Consider the following 23348-nt stretch of genomic DNA (forward strand, 5'->3'; position numbering starts at 1 on the left):
CAGTCCTTCTTCCTCCGGCAAACCTGTCATGGCGAGACGCCATTTTTTAACTGCATCATAAAAATTTTCCTCTTTTCTCACCGTTCTCCAGTCTTCTTTCCTGTTATACTCCGTCCCACATAGTTCTTAAAATCCTGCCTGTGATTCATAGAAACGCGACGATCTTGTTTCTATCTGGGGTGAAGGGTTATTAATGTCACATCATGCAGGGGGGGAAAGAGTTTTTTCCTCCACCCCCCTTCGTTCCAAACATACAGTCTCCTTATGGTAATTTATCAGAAGATTTACTTATCCGTCCGTCACGCCTGGTCGCAGAGATCCATTAATCAGCAGTCTTATCAGTCGAGCTTTACTTGGTGTGTGCTTTCAGCTTCATTTCCAAACGTATGTTTCCAATTATAATTCCAAGCTGCAGCAACCAGCACGCACTGATTGGAATCGGCGTCAGGAAGATCTGACTTCACCGAGGGCCTGTGCCAAGTGTTCAGCACCCCCATCACTCGTTTCAGGGGGTGCATTGTGAACACCGCTGGCAGGACAGTGTCCCCCCGCATCCTGGGGGGATTAGGAAGGCTGCATACTTCCCATAGCAGCCCCTTAGCACCTCGTATGGGTCAGAGTGATGTTATTGTCGGCCATCTTCCAACGCGCCACCTGGTGGCCCCCTGGAGGAGGAGCGGACTATCGATGGCTGCTGGCCATGATGGCTATTTCTGCTTCTACAGTCAAGAGCTGAATACAAGTTTCCAGAAACCGTAGGAAAGGAGAGTGGTCTTTGGAGGAATTTGGAGGAATGTAATCAATCAAGTCCCATTTGCGGACTGAAGGCAAAGGTGAACAGCAATCATATTTGCTGGATTAATTTATGTTCCACACATGGGACGAATAAGGGAATGTCAGCAATTTCCACCCCCCACTTCCATTTCCATAGGCCCTCTCCAATATATCTAGCCAAAACTCACACGCTTACTATTTTATCCCTAGGTGAGGTCTTCTTCGCAACACAACCAGACCAGTTCACCTTACAGGAAGCTCAAGAATACTGTCAGAGCCAGAATGCTACACTGGCTTCAACTGGTCAACTCTATGCAGCCTGGAAGCTGGGTTTGGATAACTGCCGGGCTGGCTGGCTGGCTGATGGCAGCCTTCGATATCCCATTGTTCACCCACGTCCTGCGTGTGGTGGGGAGAAGCCTGGTGTGAGGACCACCTACCTGTACCCCAATCAGACGGGATTCCCTGATCCTCAGTCAAGGCACCACGCTTTTTGTTTCAGAGGTACTGTCTGGGAGAGTGCTGTTGTGGTCAGGTCATGCTCACAGGCTTCCCACAGGCCTCTGTGGGCTTTGAGCTAGCAGGCTCTTCTTCTGATGTTCTTGTGTCTCTGTGACTCATCACAGAAAGTTTTTCAAGCACTACAGGTCCAGAATAATACCACATAATGTATTCCAGAAGAGAAGAACAATGTGAATTGTTTTAAAATGGGGAAACTGTAAGCCACTTTGAGTCCAAGCCTGGGATAAAGGCAGGATTTTAATATTGATAGTGGCATTGGTATTGGTATTGATCTTGTTAATAGTTTTATTATTTGTACCCTGCCCATCTGACTGGGTCGCTCCAGCCACTCTGGGTGGCTTCCAGCGTATCCAGAAGTATAATAAAACACCAGACATTAAGAACTTCCTTATACAGTGGTACCTCAGGTTACATATGCTTCAGGTTACATATGCTTCAGGTTACAGACTCCGCTAACCCAGAAATAGTACCTTGGGTTAAGAACTTTGCTTCAGGATGAGAACTGAAATCGTGCTTGGGCGGTGCAACGCCAGCGGGAGGCCCCATTAGCTAAAGTGGTACCTTAGGTTAAGAACAGTTTCAGGTTAAGAACAGACCTCCGGAACAAATTAAGTACTTAACCCAAAGTACCACTGTACAGGGTTGCCTTCAGATGTCTTCTAAAGGTTGTATAGTTACATATCTCCTTAACATCTGATGGGAAGGTGTTCCACAGGGAGGGTGCCACTGCCAAGAAGACCCTCTGCCTGGTTCCCTGTAACCTCACTTCTTGCAGTGAGGGAACCACCAGAAGGCCCTCGGAACTAGATCTCAGTGTCTGGGCTAATGATGAAATAGTAAAAATAAAAATAAAAAACAACATCATCGACAACAACAAACAATGTAAGACTTTTAGCTGAGGAAATGAAATATGGGGGGTCATGATAGACTAATGAGAATTACATTGAGTTGGGCATTATCTATTCAGAATTGAGGGTGTTCCAAAAATTCTCCCCACACTAAACAGGGTAGACGTAAGACATCTGAGACAGACAGGACACTTTTGGATATTCACTGTGGTGTTTTTTGTCTTTCAGCTCAACCATCTCAGTATGAGGGCATAGAGGAAGAGCTCATTGCAGCCCAGCTAGTTCCTGGGGTCGAGGAAGTCCCTTCTGGGGAGGAAACAACTGTGGAAATGGAGTTTGCCACTGATTCTGTAAATCAGACCGAGTGGGGAACAGAAGTATTTCCAACAAACATATCATTGTTGTCTGGTATGTTGGGCTCCATGGTTATAACTTTGCAGCCCTATTCAGAGGTGGCTCTAACCGTGTGCTTCCTATGTGTGATGGACATAATGATGCATGCAGACCAAGGGTGGGAAACTTATGGTCTCCAGATGTTGCTGGCCTATTAGCCATGCTGACTGGGACTGGTGGGAGTTGGAGTCAACAACATCTGGAAAACAAGTCCTATGAAGAATGGTTGAAGGAACCACGGGGGAAGACAAAATTGAGGAGACATGATAGGGCTGTTCAAATACCCAGAGGAACAGGGCAAAGATTTCTTCCCTGATGCTCCAGAGAACAAGACTAGATCCAAAGAACTTAATTTACAGGAGGGTAGATTTAGAATAGGGGGGATCTCCAAAGCGTAGCCACACTTAAAGGCCCAATTATGACATCGTACAGAACAGACCTGCTGACAGGATGCCTTTTCCTGCAGAATACAGCATAGGTGTGGCACATAGGGGATGAGACGATCTTGTAGGTATTCTGGGTATCCTGATCACAGGCTGCATAAGGCTTTGTATGGCAGTACCAGCACCTAGAAGTTTGACCAGTGGCTAAATGGCAGCCAATGAAGTTCTTTCCACAGCAATATGGTGATATTCTGCCCTAATGAACAGACAGGTCTCTGTCTTTTGCACTAGCTGCAGCTTCCAGGTCAGCCTAAAGGGCAACCCCATATAGAGCACATTGCAGTACAGGCAACTCCCCCATTTACACATGTTCAATATGGGCATGACCGTGCATGCGTGAGTTGCTCCGAACTCATAAGTGAGCTGAATATGTCACAAAAATGTTACAAAAAGGGACAGAATGGGGCAGCTGCAGGCTTTTTCCAGTGGTGTTTCAAATATGTGATTTCACGGACATGTGCAGTGCCTCAGAACGTGACCCCCACATAAATGGGGGGCTGCCTGTAATCTAATCTGCCAATGACTAGCACATAGTCAACAGTGGAACACAAGGTATCTGCAGTGAAAAGGATCCAGTAGCAGGCAGTGGGTGAGACCTTCTGCTTGAATTCCTGGGCTGCCATAGCTAGTGAGAGATGATAATGGACAATTGATATTGAAAAGAGTTCAGACTGATGTTTCACTTTATATCATGTGAGACAATATAGTGTCCTTGAACAAGGTTTGTTTAATGTTTTCTCTCTTTCTTTCTTTCTTTCTTTCTTTCTTTCTTTCTTTCTTTCTTTCTTTCTCCCACACACTTCTTTTTTTAAGTGATTCCATCAGCTGTTGCTCCTATTGATGCCATACCTAGTGAGACAAGTGTAGAAGCTCCAATCACACAAACATCTGCTTCTGGGTGGACATCTGGAGCTCCAGATACAAGTGGAATGTATGAACCTAGTGGAGAACCCTCTGGATTTGGAGAAAGCGGGTTTCCTTCTGGAGCCACAGATTTCAGCGGACTCCCTTCTGGTGAGAGTGGCCTACCATCAGGAGACATAAGTGGCCTGTCTTCTGGTGTTATTGAAGTCAGCATTTTACCTTCTGGAGATGGAGAACTGACATCAGGGATTGGCTCAGGAATCCAAGAGCGAGTACCTGGACTTCAAGAAGGCAAAGGGGTTCCAGAAATCAGTGGGTTGCCTTCTGGATTCAGTGGAGATGGTTCTGGTGTGGACTTTTTCAGTGGCTTACCATCTGGAGAGTATGATTACAGTGGTCTCCCATCTGGATTTCCTACCGTGTCCCTTGTCAATGCCACATTGGTGGAAGTTGTCACCACAGCAACGGACAAGGAAGTTGAAGGGAAAGGAACAATTGGTGTCAGTGGAGATGGAGACTTATCAGGGTTGCCCTCTCCTGGATGGGACATGAGTGGCATAACCAGTGGGTTACCCTCAGGATTTGATGTCAGTGGAATACCTGACATCAGTGGGTTTTCCTCAGGACTTGATATCAGTGGGGAGCTGCCTAGGATACCTGATTTCAGTGGATTACCATCCGGACTTGACGCTAGTGGACAACCATCTGGCCTACCAGATATTAGTGGGTTGTCCTCAGGAATTGACTTCAGTGGGGAACATTTCAGGATACCTGATATAAGTGGCTTTGTGGACTTAAGTGGCCAAGCTTCCGGTACTGATGGAAGTGGCGAGCCTTCAGGGGTTACCTTCATAGATGCCAATTTGTTTGAAGTGACAACTCCTTCAGCTAAAGAAGAAGAAGGCAAAGGATTTGTAGAAATGAGTGGGTTGTCTTCAGGAGATGAAGATCTATCAGGCACAGTGTCTGGAATGTTAGATGTGAGTGGTCAGCCTTCTGGCCAAATAGACTTCAGTGGGTGGACTTCAGGATCTCATGAAATTAGTGGACTTCCAAGTGGACTAACAGACATTAGTGGTGAAAGTTCTGGTGTTGGTCTCACCAGTGGCTTGTCATCTGGAATTTATGATTACAGTGGGCTCACATCTGGGTTTCCCACGGTCTCCCTTGTGGATACAACTTTGGTGGAAGTTGTAACACAGCCATCAGTTGCCCAGGAATTTGGAGAAGGGACATCTGGGGTATTAGAAATCAGTGGATTTCCTTCAGGAGATAGGGAGGCATCTGGAGAACCATACGATGTGACAACAGTTAGCGGCTATCCATCAGGAACAACTGACATCAGTGGAACATCATCGGGTGTTCCTTATTTCAGTGGAGAAATTGCTGGTGTCACTGACCTAAGTGGAGAGTCTTCAACTGTAGCTGGTACTAGTGGTGATGCCTCTGGAATCCCAGAAATCACCTTAGTAACTTCTGATCTTATAGAAGCTGTGACCAGCCCTGCAGTTTCACAGGAAATGGCTGGAGGAACAGAGGCAACGCATCCCCATTTTTCAGAATCAAGTGGGGAAACCTCCATGACTGGTGGAGAGACTTCTGCATATCATGAAAGTACCATAAGCCCACCTGAATATCATGATATTAGTGGTGAAACATCCACATTTCATGAAGCCGGTGTAGAAACCTCTACTATTCATGAAACCAGTGGTGAGATATCCACATTTCATGAACCTGGTGTAGAATCCTCAACTGTTCATGAAACCAGTGGTGAGATATCCACGTTTCATGAACCTGGTATAGAATCCTCAACTGTTCATGAAATCAGTGGTGAGATATCCACATTTCATGAAGCTGGTGTAGAATCCTCAACTGTTCATGAAACCAGTGGTGAGATATCCAGGTTTCATGAAGCTGGTGTAGAAACTTCCACCATTCATGAAACAAGTGGTGAAGCATCAGCATTACCAGACAGCCACCATGAAATGCCAACCCTTTATGAAACGGGTAGTGAAACATCAGCATTGCCTGAAAGCCATACAGAAACATCTGGAGTACCTTATTTCAGCGGACTGCCCTCTGAGGCACTTGAAGAAAGAAGCCAGATTCATGGGGATAGTTCTGGGCCACCCCCTGACCCTGCCTCTGACGTTCCAGAGAAAGCTCTGCTGCCAGATAGTCTACCAGGAACCAGTGAACCAGATGCTGAATTAACTGCACACTCCAAGCATCTAGAAGAAGGCCAGGGTGAAACAGAGGCCTATACACACAAAATACCAGGTTCAGAAACAGAAGGTGCAGCTTTTCCAGAGGTTCCACCAACACCTCCGTCTGCCACTGATGTCCTGCCTGAAGTTTCACCAGAGGTTACAGATGAGACTGAATCTACTACACAAGGTACAGTTAAAAATATGCAGTGGAACCCCCAATAGCCAGCCTTGGTTATTTGAATCTCCAGAATGCTAACACTCCCTGAGGGGGAATCTACACACATATTTTAAAATTTGTGAAAATGCATTTTTAAAAGTGTTTTTAAAAATACATTGAATTTTCCATAAGGCTCACCATCGCCATCTAGTATCACATTGTATATTGCACTTAAAACACACTTCACATGTTTTATTTGCAGCTGTATAGCTGAGCCCTGAGTCTCTCCCAGACCATCCTTTATCATACTGCCTTTCATCAATAGAACCTCATTCCTGTTCATCTAAATCAGTGGTCAGGAACCTATTTCAAACTGAGGGCCACATAGTCTTTCTGGGAATTTCTTTTGAGGGGAGGTGAGAGCATGACTGAAGGCAAATGTGAGTGAAGAAATGAATGTTACTTTTGTAAACAGGAAAGAGGATGTAGACAAAAGTAGAACTAGTTGGCTTCGCCTGTCATTGGTTCTACTGCCACCTACTGTTAGCCTCCCTGCCTTCCACCCTACCAGTTCCAAAGGGTACCAGCCACCATGGGAAGGGATCATTAATGCTTATCTCCTTTCATGGTTGCAGTTATGCCCAAGACATGTGAAGAGAAACCATGTGGTGCTGGAACCTGCCAAGAACAAGATGGAAGCATCACTTGTGTTTGCCCACCTGGGTATATGGGTGATCACTGTGACATAGGTAAGTCCTAACTTCTTCTTAATATGGAGGTTGAGATGGTAATATGCACCCCACCAAGAAAATGTTATTGCAAAACTGTGTTGCTTGTTGGGCATGTTGAGCAAATATCCCAGGTTCTGAGCACGGAGGCAGAACCAAGAAACAGAAGAACAGATAGGCTACCCACAATGCACTATTGTTACGTTCCTTTGTTCAAGCACACATGGAACTACAGATCTGCTCTACTGATCCGCAATTCAATAAACAACGAATGCAGCTCAATGCAAACGGATAATAATCCAAAATTGATGGCTGTCAAGCATCAACCCTGCAACAGCTGGTATACGTAACCGCACTGGGAAGAGAGTTTCTCACCCAGTGAAGCATTACAACCCCAGGAAGGAGGCATCATTCATAGTTCTAGCTGCAGGGCAAGTGGGGCTGGTCTCACTCAGCCCAAGATGGAACACACACACCTTTGTGAACAGCAGCACTGCTTAAAGTGGTGTCACTGTGCTTTAAATGTATGGTGTGAATGTGGTTTCTGCCTCTGTCTATTGTCCTGCATACTAACAGTAGCAGGGTTACCATATTTCAAAAAGTGACCGTCCGGGCAGAAAAGTTGCTGAGCTTTTTTGGGCAAAGTGGTTGAGCTTTTTTTTTGGGGGGGGGGGTTGCCATATATCCGGATTTTCCCGAACATGTCAGCGATTTCTGCCTGGGCACTGTTTCCGACTGCCATATTCCGGCTAAGTTCAGGAAATTCTGGACATATGGCAACCTTAAACAGTAGTAGTCCTTTAAACCCAATACACGAGGGGTTAAAAAAAGAAGAAGAAATTTTCCTTTCCTCTTGTCCTTTCCCACTAAACACAGAAGCCCCTTTCACTCTTGGGCATGAGGGCCATAAATAAATCAAGCCAGAATTGTATTTCCTTGTGAGGAAGGAAGCTCTTATTCTGAAATGTTTCCCAGCAGTCCAGGACTATTCACTGAAAACCATGTCCTTCTGGAATGTAACTCACAAGAGAGGGTCCATCAGACCAGGAAAAGTCATCCTTACCCATTCTGTCTCTAAAGCCAAACCATTGGTAGTCTTGAACATTGTCTACAAAGGAGAGAGGAAGAGGATATCTCTCTATCATCTATCTATCTATCATCTATCTACCTATCATCCATCTATCTATCTATCATCTCCATCCATCTTGGGTCTCCAGCTGTTTTTGGACTACAACTCCCATCACCCATAGCTAGCAGGACCAGTGGTCAAGGATGATGAAATTGTAGTCCAAAAACAGTTGGAGACCCAAGTTTGGGAAACCCATGGCTGCTTAAAGTGGTATCATAGTCTGTGATTGATCTACAATTTTGGGGCCTTGAAGCTCGAACTGTTATGGGGTGGGGATGGGGGGCTTCACAACCAGCAACGAGGTCTGAATAACCACTTTTATCTTTTTCAATGGGGCTGTTCCACAACAGATCACCCCTTTTTTAAACAAAAAACAAAAAACTGCTACATCTCAGATTTTGATTAAAATCGCTGTACATGTCAAAATTATCTCACATGTCAAAGTCACTGGTGTGAATAAAAATTTCCTATCCCTTTAGTTTTCAAATTCCTGCAACATACCACCTATAGAACTTCTGTGCTACTGACGCTCAAACTTTGGGATTGGGACACAACAAAAAAATTAGTCATTTTGAATTGTGTGACTCAAATTGGATGTAATAGCCCCTCCCCCACCCCCACCCCCCCAAAAAGCAGCATGGACTAAAGTCGTTTCTGGGAGCCCTCCCGGGCCCTGAAGCTTAATCTTCTTTAGTTTTATAGTAGATCCACCCTGATCATAGTGCTTTGAATGTATGGTCTGCATGTGGCCTCCAAAGGAGGTACTTCTTCACACAGTGAATAGTTAAACTATCCAATTTGCTACTATGAGATGGATCAATGGCCTCAACTTAGCTGGCTCTGAAAGGGGATGAGTCAAATTCATGCAGGATAAGGCTATCAATGCTTACCACCAAGATACCTCTCTCCATGTGGAACAATCTGGATGCTACAATCTTCATCTGAGGCCCTTCTCCATCTGCCCCTGCCACAGGAGATCCAAAGGGTGGCAACACAAAAGCGGGCCTTTTCAGTGGTGGCTTCCCACTTGTAGAAACACTGTCCTCAGGGAGGCTCTCCATGCATCTTTTATATATTTCTAAACAGCTGGCAAAATTTTGCATTTTTTACAGAGGCTTTTGGCTCTTAATCTGAAGGGTTTTCAAGTATTTACGGCCTCTTTCAGTGCAGCAGGATCTGTAAGATCTTTGTATAGAGGTGGGGTTCTTTCGTTTCTTTTATTGATTGTGTTTGTTGGAATCAGTTTCAGTATTTCTGTTGTGTCTGTAAGTTGCTTTGAGTCATTTCTATTATCATGGACATGTGCTACATAGGGACACAGGTGACGCTGTGGTCTAAACCACTGAGCCTCTTGGGCTTGCCGATCAGAAGGTTGGCGGTTCAGATCCCTGTGACGGAGTGAGCTCCCCTTGCTCTGTCCCAGCTTCTGCCAACCTAGCAGTACAAAAGCACACCAGTTCAAGTAAATAAATAGGTACCACTGTGGTAGGAAGGTAAACGCCATTTCCGTGCACTCTGGTTTCCGTCACGGTGTCCCATTGCGCCAGAAGTGGTTTAGTCATACTGGCCACATGATCCAGAAAGCTGTCTGTGGACAAACACAGGCTCCCTCGGCCTGAAAGTGAGATGAGCGCCGCAACCCCATAGTCACCTTTGACTGGACTTAACCATCCAGGGGTTCTTTACCTTTACCTTTTACCTTTTGCTACACCTTCATGGTCTGGGGTGATATGCCTCTGAACACTAGGTGCTGAGAATCACAAGTGAGGAAGAGTATTATTGTACTTAGGTCCTGCTTGTGGGCTCCCTGTAGGCACCCAGTTGGCCACCGTGGGAAGAGGATGTCCAACTAGATGGAACTTTGGTCTTATCCAGGAAAAGCTCTTCTTATGTTCTTACAGCGCCATCTACTGTTGCTCCTCCTTGCCTTTGCCATCACCTGCTCTCTTGCCAGGTAAAAAGCCAGGAAGCAGGTAGGCCGAGGCAGCAGCAGCAGCAGCTCATTCATCTCACCACTATTGTCATTCCCTTGCTTATATCTTCTGGGCCAGAGGAAGAGATAAAGCAAGTAAGCAAGAGATAGAGGTGAAGAGGAGGAGAAGCAGGTTCAGGGAATTCGCAGCAGTCACACCCTTCTGGGGTGTGGAGCTCAGCAAATGCTGAACCGTGCTGACTCCCAGTGCTGACCTGTTCTCTGCTGGTAGGTCTTTTTAGAGTAAGCACTTTACATCACTATACCTTGGAGGGTTTTTCTGATAAGAGAAGAAGTGGCAAAATAATGTTTCTCAGGAAACTGCTATAGAGCCACATTCTCTGAAAGCTAGGAATGTGTGAATCGGTCAATTACATATTCTCTCGGTATCTCATTTTTTCCAATCGTAAGTTCTCCACATTTCCACAGCAGTTTGCAATTTTAAGAAAAAAAGGTTCTCATGAAAATTCATCACCACTTTGCTGCAAATTTACCCAAATATACAAATTTTTGTATGCAAATTTTGCCTGATGTACACATTTCCGAATATTTATATTTCCCCTGATGCTGTGCATTTTTTACTCATATCTGCATTTTTTGTGCACACTTTACGTGACCATGTGCATTTTTGTACACATTACTTGGCTGGAGAACTGCATGGCAAAATTCGGAGAAGTGCAATCTTCAGAGATCCCTGTGTCTCAATTCTCATATTGTTTTGGACAGTGCGAGTTAGGTAGATTTGCCTTTAAATGTGAACTGAATTATCCCCCCCCCTCCATTCCTCTGTTTTTTCTAAGATTATAGAAATTTCTTGCAAACAAACCAAACTAAATGAAGACTGGATATAATCTCACCTCTCTGTAACCTTTGCACAAGCAAATCAATAAATAGTTCATCAGCTAGAGCACTTATTCCCTGACAGCCAGTCTATGCATACTTCAGAATCCCATGGTGAAGTTTTTTCAGATGGGAGGAGAAATGGCATGATTGCCTGTTCACTGTCAAAGAAAAGGGGAGAAAACCTCCATAAATTACTTGTGCAAAAGCCATTTTTTGTTTTCTTAGCAGATACAAGTAAGAAAGGAGATGTGGATGTGGGGTGCAGAGAAATTTTTGATTCAATTTTAGATGGGTTTTCTATAACGTACAGGCTTTTTTAATGCTGTTAATTTCCTATGCTGTTCCTTTATTTTCTTTAGCTCATCCACACTTCCTTTTGTGCTGCAATTTCCAGGAAGAGGTCCATGCTTTATTATACCTTTCATGTCTGAGCATTTGTTTGTTTGCTTTGTTCTCAGCGCTTTCCCCAGGAAAACCTGCTTTTCACCACTGAATCGGATAAAATGACAATCTGCAGAAAACCTGATTTCCGTTTCCTCCGATTCAGCAGTGAACGCGGGGGAAACACACTGAGGCAAAAAAGCAAAAAACAAAGCTTGGATATGGATCTTTAAAGCCCCAACCTGTGCCTACAAATGCAAGACAAAAGGAAGTCTGGATGAGTCCAAAGTTGGAAATAAGGATGTGGCTGGTTATCTTCTCTTATCGTTTGGCTTGTGAAATGAATGTGTGATGACGACCAGTGTCTAAGGCTCTGGATAAAGATGGAACAACTAGAAGCAGACAAAGGCCCCCTCTAGGCTGTCAGTATTTTGTAGAAGAAACTCAAGAAATTTAGGCTTGCGCAATTAAAGTGGATTGAAGCCTACTGCTACCCTGGGGCAACAGATCCACGTTAAAAAAAAGAAAAAGAAACAGACTTTTTGCAGTTGTGGGATGAATGGCTGACTAGTGGGAAGACATATAAACACACCACGAGCGAATCAGGATGAATGGCCAGTACAGAAGAGTGGCTCAGGAACAAGGTGCTGCTGAGAACATGCTCAGAGACCAAGAACTTGCTTTCAGTACCAGAACTAGAGTTGCTGCATGGATCCATTCACACATACACCTACTTCTGTTTGCTCCCAAACTTTCTTGATTTCAGCAGTCAAATTTTGGAAAGGAGTTGAAAGGCTTTTTTTTTTTTTTTTGGTCACTCTTATTAAACCACTGGAAGTTGCCAACCCTCACTGAGCTACTGCAAGTTACCCAGAGATGTCCCAGTAGATCCTGATTTGCCTCCTGCCCTCTCCTAGTTTAGACATGCTTCCTTTCTGCTGGAGAACTCTTTCATCTGCTCATAGAATCATGAAATTGTAGAGCTGGAAGGGACTATGAGGGTCACCTAGTCCAAAGCAGGAATCTTTTGTCCAATTCAGGGCTCATACCCACAACCCGAAGATTGTCTCAGGCTCTACCGAATGATAGCTAGGTGACCTGAGGGGTGAGAAAGCCACAAGCGGAGATGTCCAAACGAAGCAGACAACAGAAAGTCATGGCAATAATTGATTTTGCAGGGTGTGCTAAAAAGACTTGGAAAAACTGGGGCTCCTTTTCATTGATTGATAACCTGAAACACCAAGACCTATAGAGCTTACCAGCTTGGGATTGGGCAAAGCTAAGATTGTGGGGTTTTTCTGCTCTAGGTGAATTAAGATCTTGCCTCCTGCCATTGCATGCTGAGGAACATAACAATATCATATCATCATCATCATTTACCTGTCCTTCACCTTAAGGTCCCCAGGGTTACAACAATTAAAACAAAATATTAAAAACAGTTTTAAACAACTTGCAAACACGGAAACATGGTGGGTCCTAACCAGTGGCGTAGCGTGGGTTGTCAGCACCCGGGGCAAGGCAAGTAATTTGCGCCCCCTAACCCGTGGATTTGCGCCCCCTAACCTGTGGATTTGCGCCCCCTAACCCTAACCCCCAGATGTTGCGCCCGGTGCGGCCGCCCCCCCCTGCACCCCCCACGCTATGCCACTGGTCCTAACAAAACAAATCTTAAGTGTCAACAGGCAGGGTAAAGAGGGGCACTTTCAACATTTGCTGTATAACGAAGGTGCCAGAGAAACCACTCTTCCTGTCCTTTAGGACCGTTACATAACCATATCACCCTCCTCTGAATTTCCAGCATTTGTTATATAAAATAAAAAGTCTCTGGAATTAGAGGGCTGTTGGTTTTTTACTTGTGGGCCTAAAGGAGAAAAACGTCAGTGGCTCACTAATACAATTAAATAACTTTGCAAACATATGAAGCTCCCTTTCCTGACTTTGGTCCAAAGGTTCGCTTTTCCATTTAGGTCCTCTCATCCCAAAAATGCCCCACAATTTTCTTTTATCCTCTCTCCTTTATGAGCACGTCTATGTCCTGGGTAGCCCATCACAATCTTATGCATCTTGAGTGCCTCCCCATCAAAGTACTAAGCTGCCTTCCTTTCTCCCAAATGCAAGCAGTCGTTTGCCTCTATGGATGATCTGTCGTCCCTGTTGGTAAGCAAAAGGGAAGCCCTCCTATCACATCCTAGCCTGCCCTTCCCATTCCCCGTTCCTCTTCTGCTTCTTTGGCGGTGACCGTTCTAAGGTGAAAGCTGGTGCCCGCTTCCGAGTTTTACCCATTGCCTCTCCAAACCATCCATTCATTCATTCTTCCTGCCCTGCCCTGCAAGACAAGCAAGGAAAGCCTTTCTCCTGCTGATGGACCTCTTTCCAGAGCCTGAGTCCTAATGGCAGCCCTTGATTTCTTGCAGACATTGATGAGTGCCACTCCAGCCCCTGTCTGAATGGAGCTACCTGCATCGATGGCATCCACACTTTCAAATGCTTATGCCTTCCCAGCTACGGAGGGGACCTCTGTGACGTTGGTACGCTCTGCCTGCCTGGCTTCAGCTAACTGTACTAACAGCATCCCTTCTCTCTCCCCTGGGTTGGGAGGTGTGGGGAGACATCCTCTCTGTCACACACACACACACACACACACACACACACACACACACACACCCATCCCATCCTCATCTAACTCTTTAATAACTGTAATAAAAAAAACCCAGTAGAAACTGCAACAGAACATTGCAGTATGGAGTGCTGCTGACGTTCAGGACTCTAGCCTCCCCACCTCCACTCAGTGTTTTCTCATTGCCCTGCCAAATATCTAATCTGCATAACATGACCACTGAGCATGCTCAGACCTCTCTGAGCTAGCCTGGGATTCCCTTCCAATAGAGGTTTTTTTTGCCGGATTTTCTTTGCTCATATGTCTGCAAACTTTGGCGTTTCCCCTAAGCCTGCTGATGGATCTCTTTTGCGAGCTCATGCTGGTGTCATTTTTCGCTACGTACATAATCGACAGCACCTGAAACTTGTAAGTTAGTAATAGAAGGAATTGTTCATTTTTGCCATAAGGAAAGCTGGTTTCTTTGCTTACCAGCCTATATTTATCTTGTGTGTGGCAAGGAATTTCCATAGGTAGTTTCTGTCTTTCCCTTTTTTATAACTCTTAAGACTCCTGGGTATTCTCTTGGTCACACTTAGAAAACGAAGGAAGCCTTCGTTGGGAAGTTCCCAACATTCTTTCTCTTGGTCACATTCTTAAATGTCCAAGCTACGTCACCCTTCCAGCATCGTTCCAAAAACACAGGGTGGGTGATGGAGGTCTGACTCAAACCTACTGGACCCTACTGAAAAGTGTAGAAGAAAGAAATGGAGGCTGAAATCTGAGGTGCAATTGGGGAAAGGTCAAATATGTTGCCTTACCTCTGCAACTTTAACCCCCCTTAGTTGTGTGTCTAAATGTATCCCTTCACTTTCTTCCTATGAATGAGTGGATTCACTTCTGGAGGGCAGAAGTGGGGGGGGGGTGCTACATTAAGGGAGACGGCCCTACCATTAGGCTGAGTGAGATAACTGCTTCAGGAGACAAATGCTATTTGTGGCAGTAGCAGTAGACCGTTTGTCCTTCATCCTTCTGCTGGTTGACAAAACTGTATGTGGCACAAGGGCCAGCTGTGCATCCCCCTAACTAGCCTTCAGCATTACCTTTTTTTTGGTGGGGGGGGGCACTTCCAGACCATCACTTTTCAGATGGAATTCAATCACATATCAGCAAATTAGGTAAAGGGACCCCTGACCACTAGGTCCAGTCGTGGCCGACTCTGGGATTGCAGCACTCATCTCGCTTTATTGGCTGAGGGAGCCGGCGTACAGCTTCCGGGTCATGTGGCCAGCATGACTAAGCTGCTTCTGGCGAACCAGAGCAGCGCACGGAAACGCCGCTTACCTTCCCGCCAGAGTGGTACCTATTTATCTACTTGCACTTTGACATGCTTTCAAACTGCTAGGTTGGCAGGAGCAGGGACCGAGCAACGGGAGCTCACCCCGTCACGGGGATTCGAACCGCCGACCTTCTGATCGGCAAGCCCTAGGCTCTGTGGTTTAACCCACAGCACCACCCATGTCCCAGCAAATTATGGTTGCAAAATTATGTTTGAGTGGGTGGTCTTGTGCAACAAACTCCCAAAATGACTGCATTCTTTGGGATGGGGAAATGCCCTGGGATGATATTTGATTTGATGCAGCCACATCAAATCTAGCCTCCTTGCAAGCAAAGCAGGGTGAATGCCCAGTAAATGGGTCACCTGGAAGCTCCCTCAAACAAAGCTAACCAGTTTTCTCTACTGTTTTCATAATGGTATAAATTCTGGTTATTCCTACCATCACCACCACCCCAGTTTGTTTATAAGTTCCATACTTTAGCTTTTCCTCATGGGGAATACTCCAGCAGCAAGGAAAACATGATACCAGTCCATGTGCCAACACAGATGAGTTTCTTGTTGGGGAGAAAGAAGGAATATTTCTTTTCGAGCTGGGCTATGGAAGTTCCCTTAGGAGCCTCAAGTAAAAGCATCCATCCCATCTTCTCACTAATAGGCAGACAGGATGAATTCACATCTGATGCCTCCTACATCTTTCTTCCTCCCACCCACATTACTTGCAGAACAAGCTGAGAGCAACAAACAACCAGGCAGGGTTTTGCCTGTTTACCTTGGCAAACAGGGCCAGAAAAGAAATGGACTGTGTACAACAAGGAGGGAGATGCTTTCTTAACCCAAGGGCCACATTTCCTTCTGGGAAATCTTCTGAGGGGCCGTGTGGAAGTTGTGGGTGGGACCAGGGACAAAAGTGGGAGGAACAATGAATATAAATGTTACCTTTGTACATTCAGGTTAGCACATTCAGTATCTTCCTTCCAGGCAAACAAGAAATATTAGGAGAGTTCAAGAACATGTCAGGCAACTCTGGGGTTGCGGCTCTCATCTCGCTTTATTGGCCAAGGGAGCCGGCGTACAGCTTCCGGGTCATGTGGCCAGCAAGACTAAGCCGCTTCTGGCGAACCAGAGCAGTGCACGGAAACGCCATTTACCTTTCTGCTGGAGCAGACTTTGGTGATTTTTGAAGCTTTTCCAAAACTTTCCCGACACCGTGCTTCGCAAGATGAAAAAAATCACAAGACGACAAAACTCGCGGAACGAATTAATTTCGTCTTGCGAGGCACCACTGTATCTACTTGCACTTTGACGTGCTTTCGAACTGCTAGGTTGGCAGGAGCAGGGACTGAGCAACGGGAGCTCACCCCGTTGCAGGGATTCAAACCACCAACCTTCTGATCGGCGAACCCTAGGCTCTGTGGTTTAGACTACATAATCTACTGATTATGGTATGTGGTTTAGACCAGCATAATCTACTGAGATCTACCTTCTGATCAGCAAGCCCTAGGCTCTGTGGTTTAGACCACAAACTCTACTGATTATGTGGTTTAGACCAGCATAATCTACTGAGGAGGGTCCTACTTCTTACAATATGCTCCATGGATTTCCACTGCCCTGTTGGGCATATTTAAATCAGCCTAAAGTTCTGCTCCAGCTCACTGTGTCCTAGATGCCACCTGCACCACACATTTAAAGCAGTATCATATCACTTTAAACAGTCATGGCTTCCACCAAATGACCCTGGGGACTGCAGTGGATTAAGGGTCATGAAAACAGGTTCACCTACCTAACCCAGTTTCTAGTATTACAAAACAGAGAGAAAAAGCTATCTCCATTGGTGTTCTACATATAATGCGTAATTTTGTAATTTCCCCCTTTCTTATTCATCATTTTTCTAATCTACAAAAAAGCCCCTAACACTTTTGTTTTCCTCATAGTGAACATTCTCCAACTTTTGATCATCGGAGTGATCCAACACAACACAAAACATATTGACATATATAACAAAGCTAGATATGTATTATCTGTTGACCACAGCTCCAAGCCATGGCTGTTTAAAGTGGTATCACAGTGCTTTAAACATATTGTGTGAATCTGGCCCCAATTATTATTTTTTTAGGGCCTAACACAGTCTTGCAGCGATTTCTTTACCTGCTCACAATTTATCTCAGAAAACTTCCCTGCTCCCTCAAGCTCAGCTTCTTGGAATACAAGTGACTGACCATGTTGCCCTGTCTCCATTTTGGCAGTCTTAAAAGGCTCTTCCATTCTCCCCTTGTCTCTTTGGCACACTGTGGTGTCCTTTAATGGGCTTTCGAAATTTTGCTCAGCTCTGTAGGGAGCCACCTCAACAGGGAAGTCAATAACTCTTCTTGTCTGAGAGGACAACTGTGCATCACAGCAAAGTGCGACATAGGCGTCTACACGGCGGGCAGAAGACATTTTCTTCTCTGAGGTGGAGCAGCAAATGGGCTCCCCTTCCAAGTCAACATACATAATACCCAAAGCTGGTCAAGTTATTTTGGCACCTAAGCAGAAGAGAGAGAAAATCCCACAAGCGCCTCTCTTCCCTGCCTGGCAGTGAAAATGCAACAATAATAAATTAAATAGCTAACCTTTTGCTGTCCTTCCACAACGCCCAAAATCAGCTGCCTGGGGGTAACTGGCTCGTTCTGCCTATGTAGCCAGAAATTGCAGTTGCTTTCAGGAGTGAAACCCTGCTCAGAGATTTGCATGGGGCTGCCATTTTGTCATTAGGCAAAGTTCAAGGTTTTTGCTATCTGCATATAAAGCGCTTAACAGTTTGGGACTAGTTTGTTTGTTTCTTTTATTATTTATTTGATTTACAGTGGTACCTCGGGTTACATACACTTCAGGTTACATACGCTTCAGGTTACACACTCTGCTAACCCAGAAATAGTGCTTCAGGTTAAGAACTTTGCTTCAGGATAAGAACAGAAATCGGGCTCCGGCGGCATGGCAGCAGCAGCTAAAGTGGTGCTTCAGGTTAAGAACAGTTTCAGGTGCTTCAGGTTGTTCTATTTACAATGAAGTGATACATAATTTTGTTAAATAAATAAATATGTGTGCACATATTTTTAAAGCATATGCAGTTATTTGATATATGCGTGTACGTATTTAAAAGCATTTCTAAGCCACTTAATATCTGAAAATCCCTAAGTGGTATACAAAAATAACATAAAAGCTATAAATCAGCATTATTTAAAAAGAAACAGGTAAAAGCAGATACAGGTAAAACCAGAAATCTAGTAAGAGCAAGATCCAATCTTATGAGTCAAAAGGATGCATTTTCTCAAGATACCTGAAGCAACTGTTGGATGATGCTTCTTGTAGGTCAGAGAGAAGACCATTCCACAGTGGCAAAAAATGCTTGTTTTAGTTCCCTGCCCTGTGATATTCTGTAGGGTATGATGCTGTGAGTAATAGTATACGTCTCTACAAGGGCAGGCAGTATTTCCTCTTCTTCTTCTTCTTCTTCTTCTTCTTCTTCTAGTTTTTATTTACACTTTTCAAGTTCATACATTTCATTAGTTTTACAATCTATTTAACATTTCAGAGTTTGACTTCCTTCCCCATCTTTCTGTGGTTCCTTAAATTTATTTTTTAATATCTTCTGTATCTCCAAATTCATTTCATTTGCTCATTTAATTATCTACTTTAAATATATATACTCTTATGAAACTGCAGGTTATTACAATAATCCTGCCAATCTGTTTGCAATTTATCTGTAAAATATTCAATAAACCATTTCCATTCTTTTATAAAAAGTTTGTTATGATTTCTTCTTCTTCTTCTGGTAAGTTTCGCCATTTCTGCATATTCCATAAGTTTCTGTATCCATTCTTCCTTTGCTGGGACTTCTGCTTCTTTCTACTTTTGGGCAAGTAGCATTCTTGCCACTGTAAATAAATTTCTGTACAATTTAGGTAGTTCTGTCCCTATAATTCCCAAAAGAAAAGCTTCTGGTTTTTTTTACAAATATTATTTTGAAAATCCTTTTCAATTCATTGTAGATCATTTCCCAGTAAGGTGTAACCTTACTACAAGACCACCACATATGTTAAAAAGAACCTTCTTTCTCTTTATATTTCCAACACTTGTTTGATTTACTGTATTTTTCACTCCATAAGATGCACCAGACCATAAGGCACACCTAGGTTTGGGAGGAGGAAAACAAGAAAAAATTATTCTGAATCCCAGAAGCCAGAACAGCAAGAGGGATCTGGCTTCTGGGATACCGTGTGGCTGTTCTGGCTTCTGGGATAACCGCGCCAATCCTCTTCAGGGCAGCGGGATAAAGGCTCCCGCTGCCCGAAAAGGCTGTGCATGGCTAAGGCAGAAGCCAGGACAGGCGCGTCGCTGAAGGGGCGCTGCGCAGCTCTCCCTCTCTACACAGCGCCATTCACTCCATAAGACGCACCCACATTTCCCCTTACCTTTTAGGAGCGAAAAGGTGTGTCTTGTGGAGTGAAAAATACGGTAGATTTATACATTTTGTCACTTTACTCGGTGTTAGATACCGACAATACATCATTTTCATATAATTTCCTCTTAAACTATAACATGCTGTAAATTTTATATCCATATAGGGCAGGCATTATTTCAGGTAACCTGGTCCTGAGTTGTTCAAGAACCTTTGCTTCTTGTTCACATGCATTCCCTCTTATTTCTCTCCAGATCTGGCAGAATGTGAAGCAGGCTGGACCAAATTCCAAGGCAACTGTTACAAGCACTTTGAAGAAAAGCACACATGGGTGGATGCTGAGAACCTCTGCCGAGACCATCAGTCTCACCTGAGCAGTATCATCACTCCCGAAGAGCAGGAGTTTGTGAACAGTAAGTGTGGTGATTTGAGGAGTATGCAGGGCCAGAGATCCAGGTTGCACTTTCCAAACAGGTGGCATTGGCTGATCAAGAAACTACAAATTCCTATTGAGTTTAGAAGTAGAATCAAAACGTTGCAATTTGCAGTCATCCCAGATTGGTTGTGGAGGAGTTGTGGGGTGGTGGTGTAGTCAATTAATGCATTAGTGGTAGAATTATACTGGGCCACCCATCCATCATTCCATTTTATTTGTCGTTTTATGATGCTTCCCCAGTGTTGTCATATTATTGCGGGTGGCGCTGTGGTCTAGACCACTGAGTTTCCTGGGCTTGCTGATCGGAAGGTCGGCAGGTTCGAATCCCCGTGATGGGGTGAGCTCCCGTTGCTCTGTCCCAGCTCCTGCCAATCTAGCAGTTTGAAAGCATGCCAGGGCAAGTAGATAAATAGGTACCACTGTGGCAGGAAGGTAAATGGCATTCCCGTGCGGTCTGGTTTCCATCACAGTGTGCCGTTGTGCCAGAAGTGGTTTAGTCCTGCTGGCCACATGACCCGGAAACCTGTCTGTGGACAAACGCCAGCACCCTCGGCCTGAAAGAGAGATGAGTGCCACAACCCCATAGTTGCCTTTGACTAGACTTAACTGTCCAGGGGTCCTTTACCTTTTTACCTTACCTGTCTGGAAGAGCACCCAGGCACAACGAAAGCAGAGCAAAAGGAAAGGGTGGAACATTTGTGGTGTAAAAATTTGCAGGATTTCAGCAGGAAGTTACAGGCTAACTTTCTAATCTTTATGCTCTCTCTGTCTCTCCTTTCTAGACAATGCTCAAGACTACCAGTGGATTGGCCTTAGTGACAGAGCAGTTGAGGATGACTTCCGCTGGTCTGATGGACACTCCCTTGTGAGTTACATTCCAGAAGGACATGGTTTTCAGTGAATGATCCTGGGCTCCGGCGAAACATTTCAGCATAAGAGCTTCCTTCCTCACAAGGAAATACAATTCTTGGCTTTATTTATTTTTGCCCCTTGTGCCCAAGAGTGAAAGGGGCTTCTTTGTTTAGTGGGAAAGGACAAGAGACAGAGGAAACATTATCACAACACATTTAAAGCACTCTGATACCACTTTAAACAGTCATGGCTTCCCCAACTGGTAATTGTTTAAGGGATTCTGACAGTTGTTAGGAGAACTCTGTTCTCCTCGCTGAGCTCCAATTCCCAGAGTTCTCTGCAAAGAAAGATTGGTTGTTAAACCACTCTTGGAACTGGAGCTCTGTGAGGGGAATAGAAGTCTCCTAACAACAAACTACAGCTCCCAGAATTCTTTAGGGGAAGTCCTGACTGTTTGAAGTGGTATCATAGTGCTTTAGATACATGGTGTGCTTGTGACCAGAGTTAGGGCTGGCTGCAGGTTTGATTGGGGCTTTGACCACTTGCCCTTCAGAGCTGCCAAGTGTCCCATAAGGAGTTGGGCATATACAGGTATAAGCCAGGCATAGGCAACCTCAGCCTTCCAGATGTTTTGGGACTACAATTACCATCATCCCTGACCACTGGTCCTGTTAGCTAGGGATCATGGGAGTTGTAGTCCCAAAACATCTGGAGAGCCAAGGTTGCCTATGCCTGCAATAAGTGGTAGTGGCTGGTGCTCATTGTGACTAGTAGGGTGGAAGGCAGGGAGGCCACCAGTAGGTGGAGCTAGAGCCAGCAAGAGGCAGCGCTAGAGACAATAGAAGGTGCAGCAACTAATCTTCATTTTGTCCCCTTCCCTTCTACAAGGAGCAACATCAAAACTAAGGGTAAGGAACCTGGCAGGCAGTGCCAGCCTCAGGAATGGTAATAAGAAAGCAGGCAGGTGGGGCTGGCTAAAGCCAGACAGAGGCTGGTGTAACAATGCCTCATTTGCCCGGCTGGGCCAGATTCCACTGCCTGCAGAGCAAATAACGACTTTGAAGGAGTGGGTGTGAATTTAGAGCAGAAAAGTCTGGGGACAATAAGCCCCTCACTTTTCAGGATTATGGTCCCACCCTCACTTGGGGGACCCTGCAAAAACAAAACAAAAATGGGTGATCTGATGGCCATTTTCTCCACCATTGGGTCTTATTAGACCCTAAGGAAAAGCCTCCCCAACTGTCTTCGCTGTCTAAGTTCCAATACCAGCTTCGTTCTCATCTCTCGCAGCAATACGAGAACTGGCGGCCCAACCAACCCGATAATTTCTTTGCCAAAGGAGAAGATTGTGTTGTAATGATCTGGCATGAGAAGGGAGAGTGGAACGACGTCCCCTGCAACTACCATCTCCCATTCACGTGCAAGAAAGGAACAGGTAAGCGAGAGCCGTATGGGACAAGGAAGGACGAGATAGCAACTCCTCCCAAGGGCATTTGTACAGGTGTGGAGAAACCTTTGGCCATCCAGAGGTTGCTGAACTCCAATTTCCAACAGCTCCCCAGCAAACATGGCCAATGACCAAGGGTGACGGGAGTTGTAATTCCACAACATCTAGGGAGCCAAAGGTTCGCCGCACCTGCAGTCATGTGTGTGACTTGGGAGATCTGCAAGTCTACTGTGTGAAAGAATTTTAGTAATTAAATCAGGTATGGGAAATGTGTTTCCAACCCCAGATGCAATTAGATATCAGCTTCCATCAGCCCTTTTGAAGCAATTTTAAGGCAAATTTCCAAGGGGGTGGGGCATCAGTCTAGCAACATCAGCCACATGTTCCCCTTTCCTGAATTACAGTGGTGCCCCTCAAGACGAATGCTTCGCAAGACGGAAAACTCGCTAGACGAAAGAGTTTTCCGTTTTGGAGGTGCTTCGCAAAACGAATCTCCTATGGGCTTGCTTCGCAAGACGACAATGTCTTGCGAGTTCCTGCTGGTTTTTTTTCCTCTCCCCCCTTTTTCTAAGCCGCTAAGCCGCTTATCAGCTGATCCGATCAGCAGATAAGCCGCTAAAAGCAGCTAAAAGCCGCTAATAGCGCTAAGCCACTTATCAGCTGATCCGATCAGCAGATAAGCCGCTAAAAGCCTCTAAAAGCCGCTAATAGCGCTAATCCACTAATCCTTCAATGGGCTTGCTTCGCAAGACGGAAAAAACCGCTAGACGAAGAGAATCACAGAACGGATTCTTTTCGTCTTGCGAGGCACCACTGTACCGTATTTTTCACTCTATTAGATGCACCGGACAATAAGATGCACCTAGTTTTTAGGTGAGGAAAACAAGAAATAAAAAAGCAACGCAAAGCATCCTGAGCATCTTCCACAAAAGCCAGGGATAGCCGCGCGAAGCCTCCGCAGGGCAGCGAGATGAAG

General features: G+C 45.0%; 1 protein-coding gene across 7 annotated transcripts in view; it reads left to right on the forward strand.

The window, feature by feature from the left end:
• The window catches only part of ACAN (aggrecan), an 82646-nt gene that overhangs the window by 52985 nt on the left and 6313 nt on the right, over window positions 1–23348 (forward strand). For 5 of the 7 annotated variants that reach the window (XM_083474948.1, XM_083474946.1, XM_083474949.1 and 2 more), the window contains 8 exons: window positions 985–1278; window positions 2373–2552; window positions 3794–6241; window positions 6847–6960; window positions 13679–13792; window positions 19892–20050; window positions 20856–20938; window positions 22216–22360. In XM_083474948.1, the coding sequence (XP_083331074.1) occupies window positions 985–1278; window positions 2373–2552; window positions 3794–6241; window positions 6847–6960; window positions 13679–13792; window positions 19892–20050; window positions 20856–20938; window positions 22216–22360 (3537 nt within the window). The remainder of the gene's footprint in view (window positions 1–984; window positions 1279–2372; window positions 2553–3793; window positions 6242–6846; window positions 6961–13678; window positions 13793–19891; window positions 20051–20855; window positions 20939–22215; window positions 22361–23348) is intronic. The other 2 variants (XM_083474952.1, XM_083474951.1) reach the window with 1 other exon arrangement.

The sequence above is a fragment of the Podarcis liolepis genome (assembly GCF_965112155.1).
Source record: "Podarcis liolepis genome assembly, chromosome: 14".
In the NCBI taxonomy this organism is placed as follows: Eukaryota; Metazoa; Chordata; class Lepidosauria; order Squamata; family Lacertidae; genus Podarcis; species Podarcis liolepis.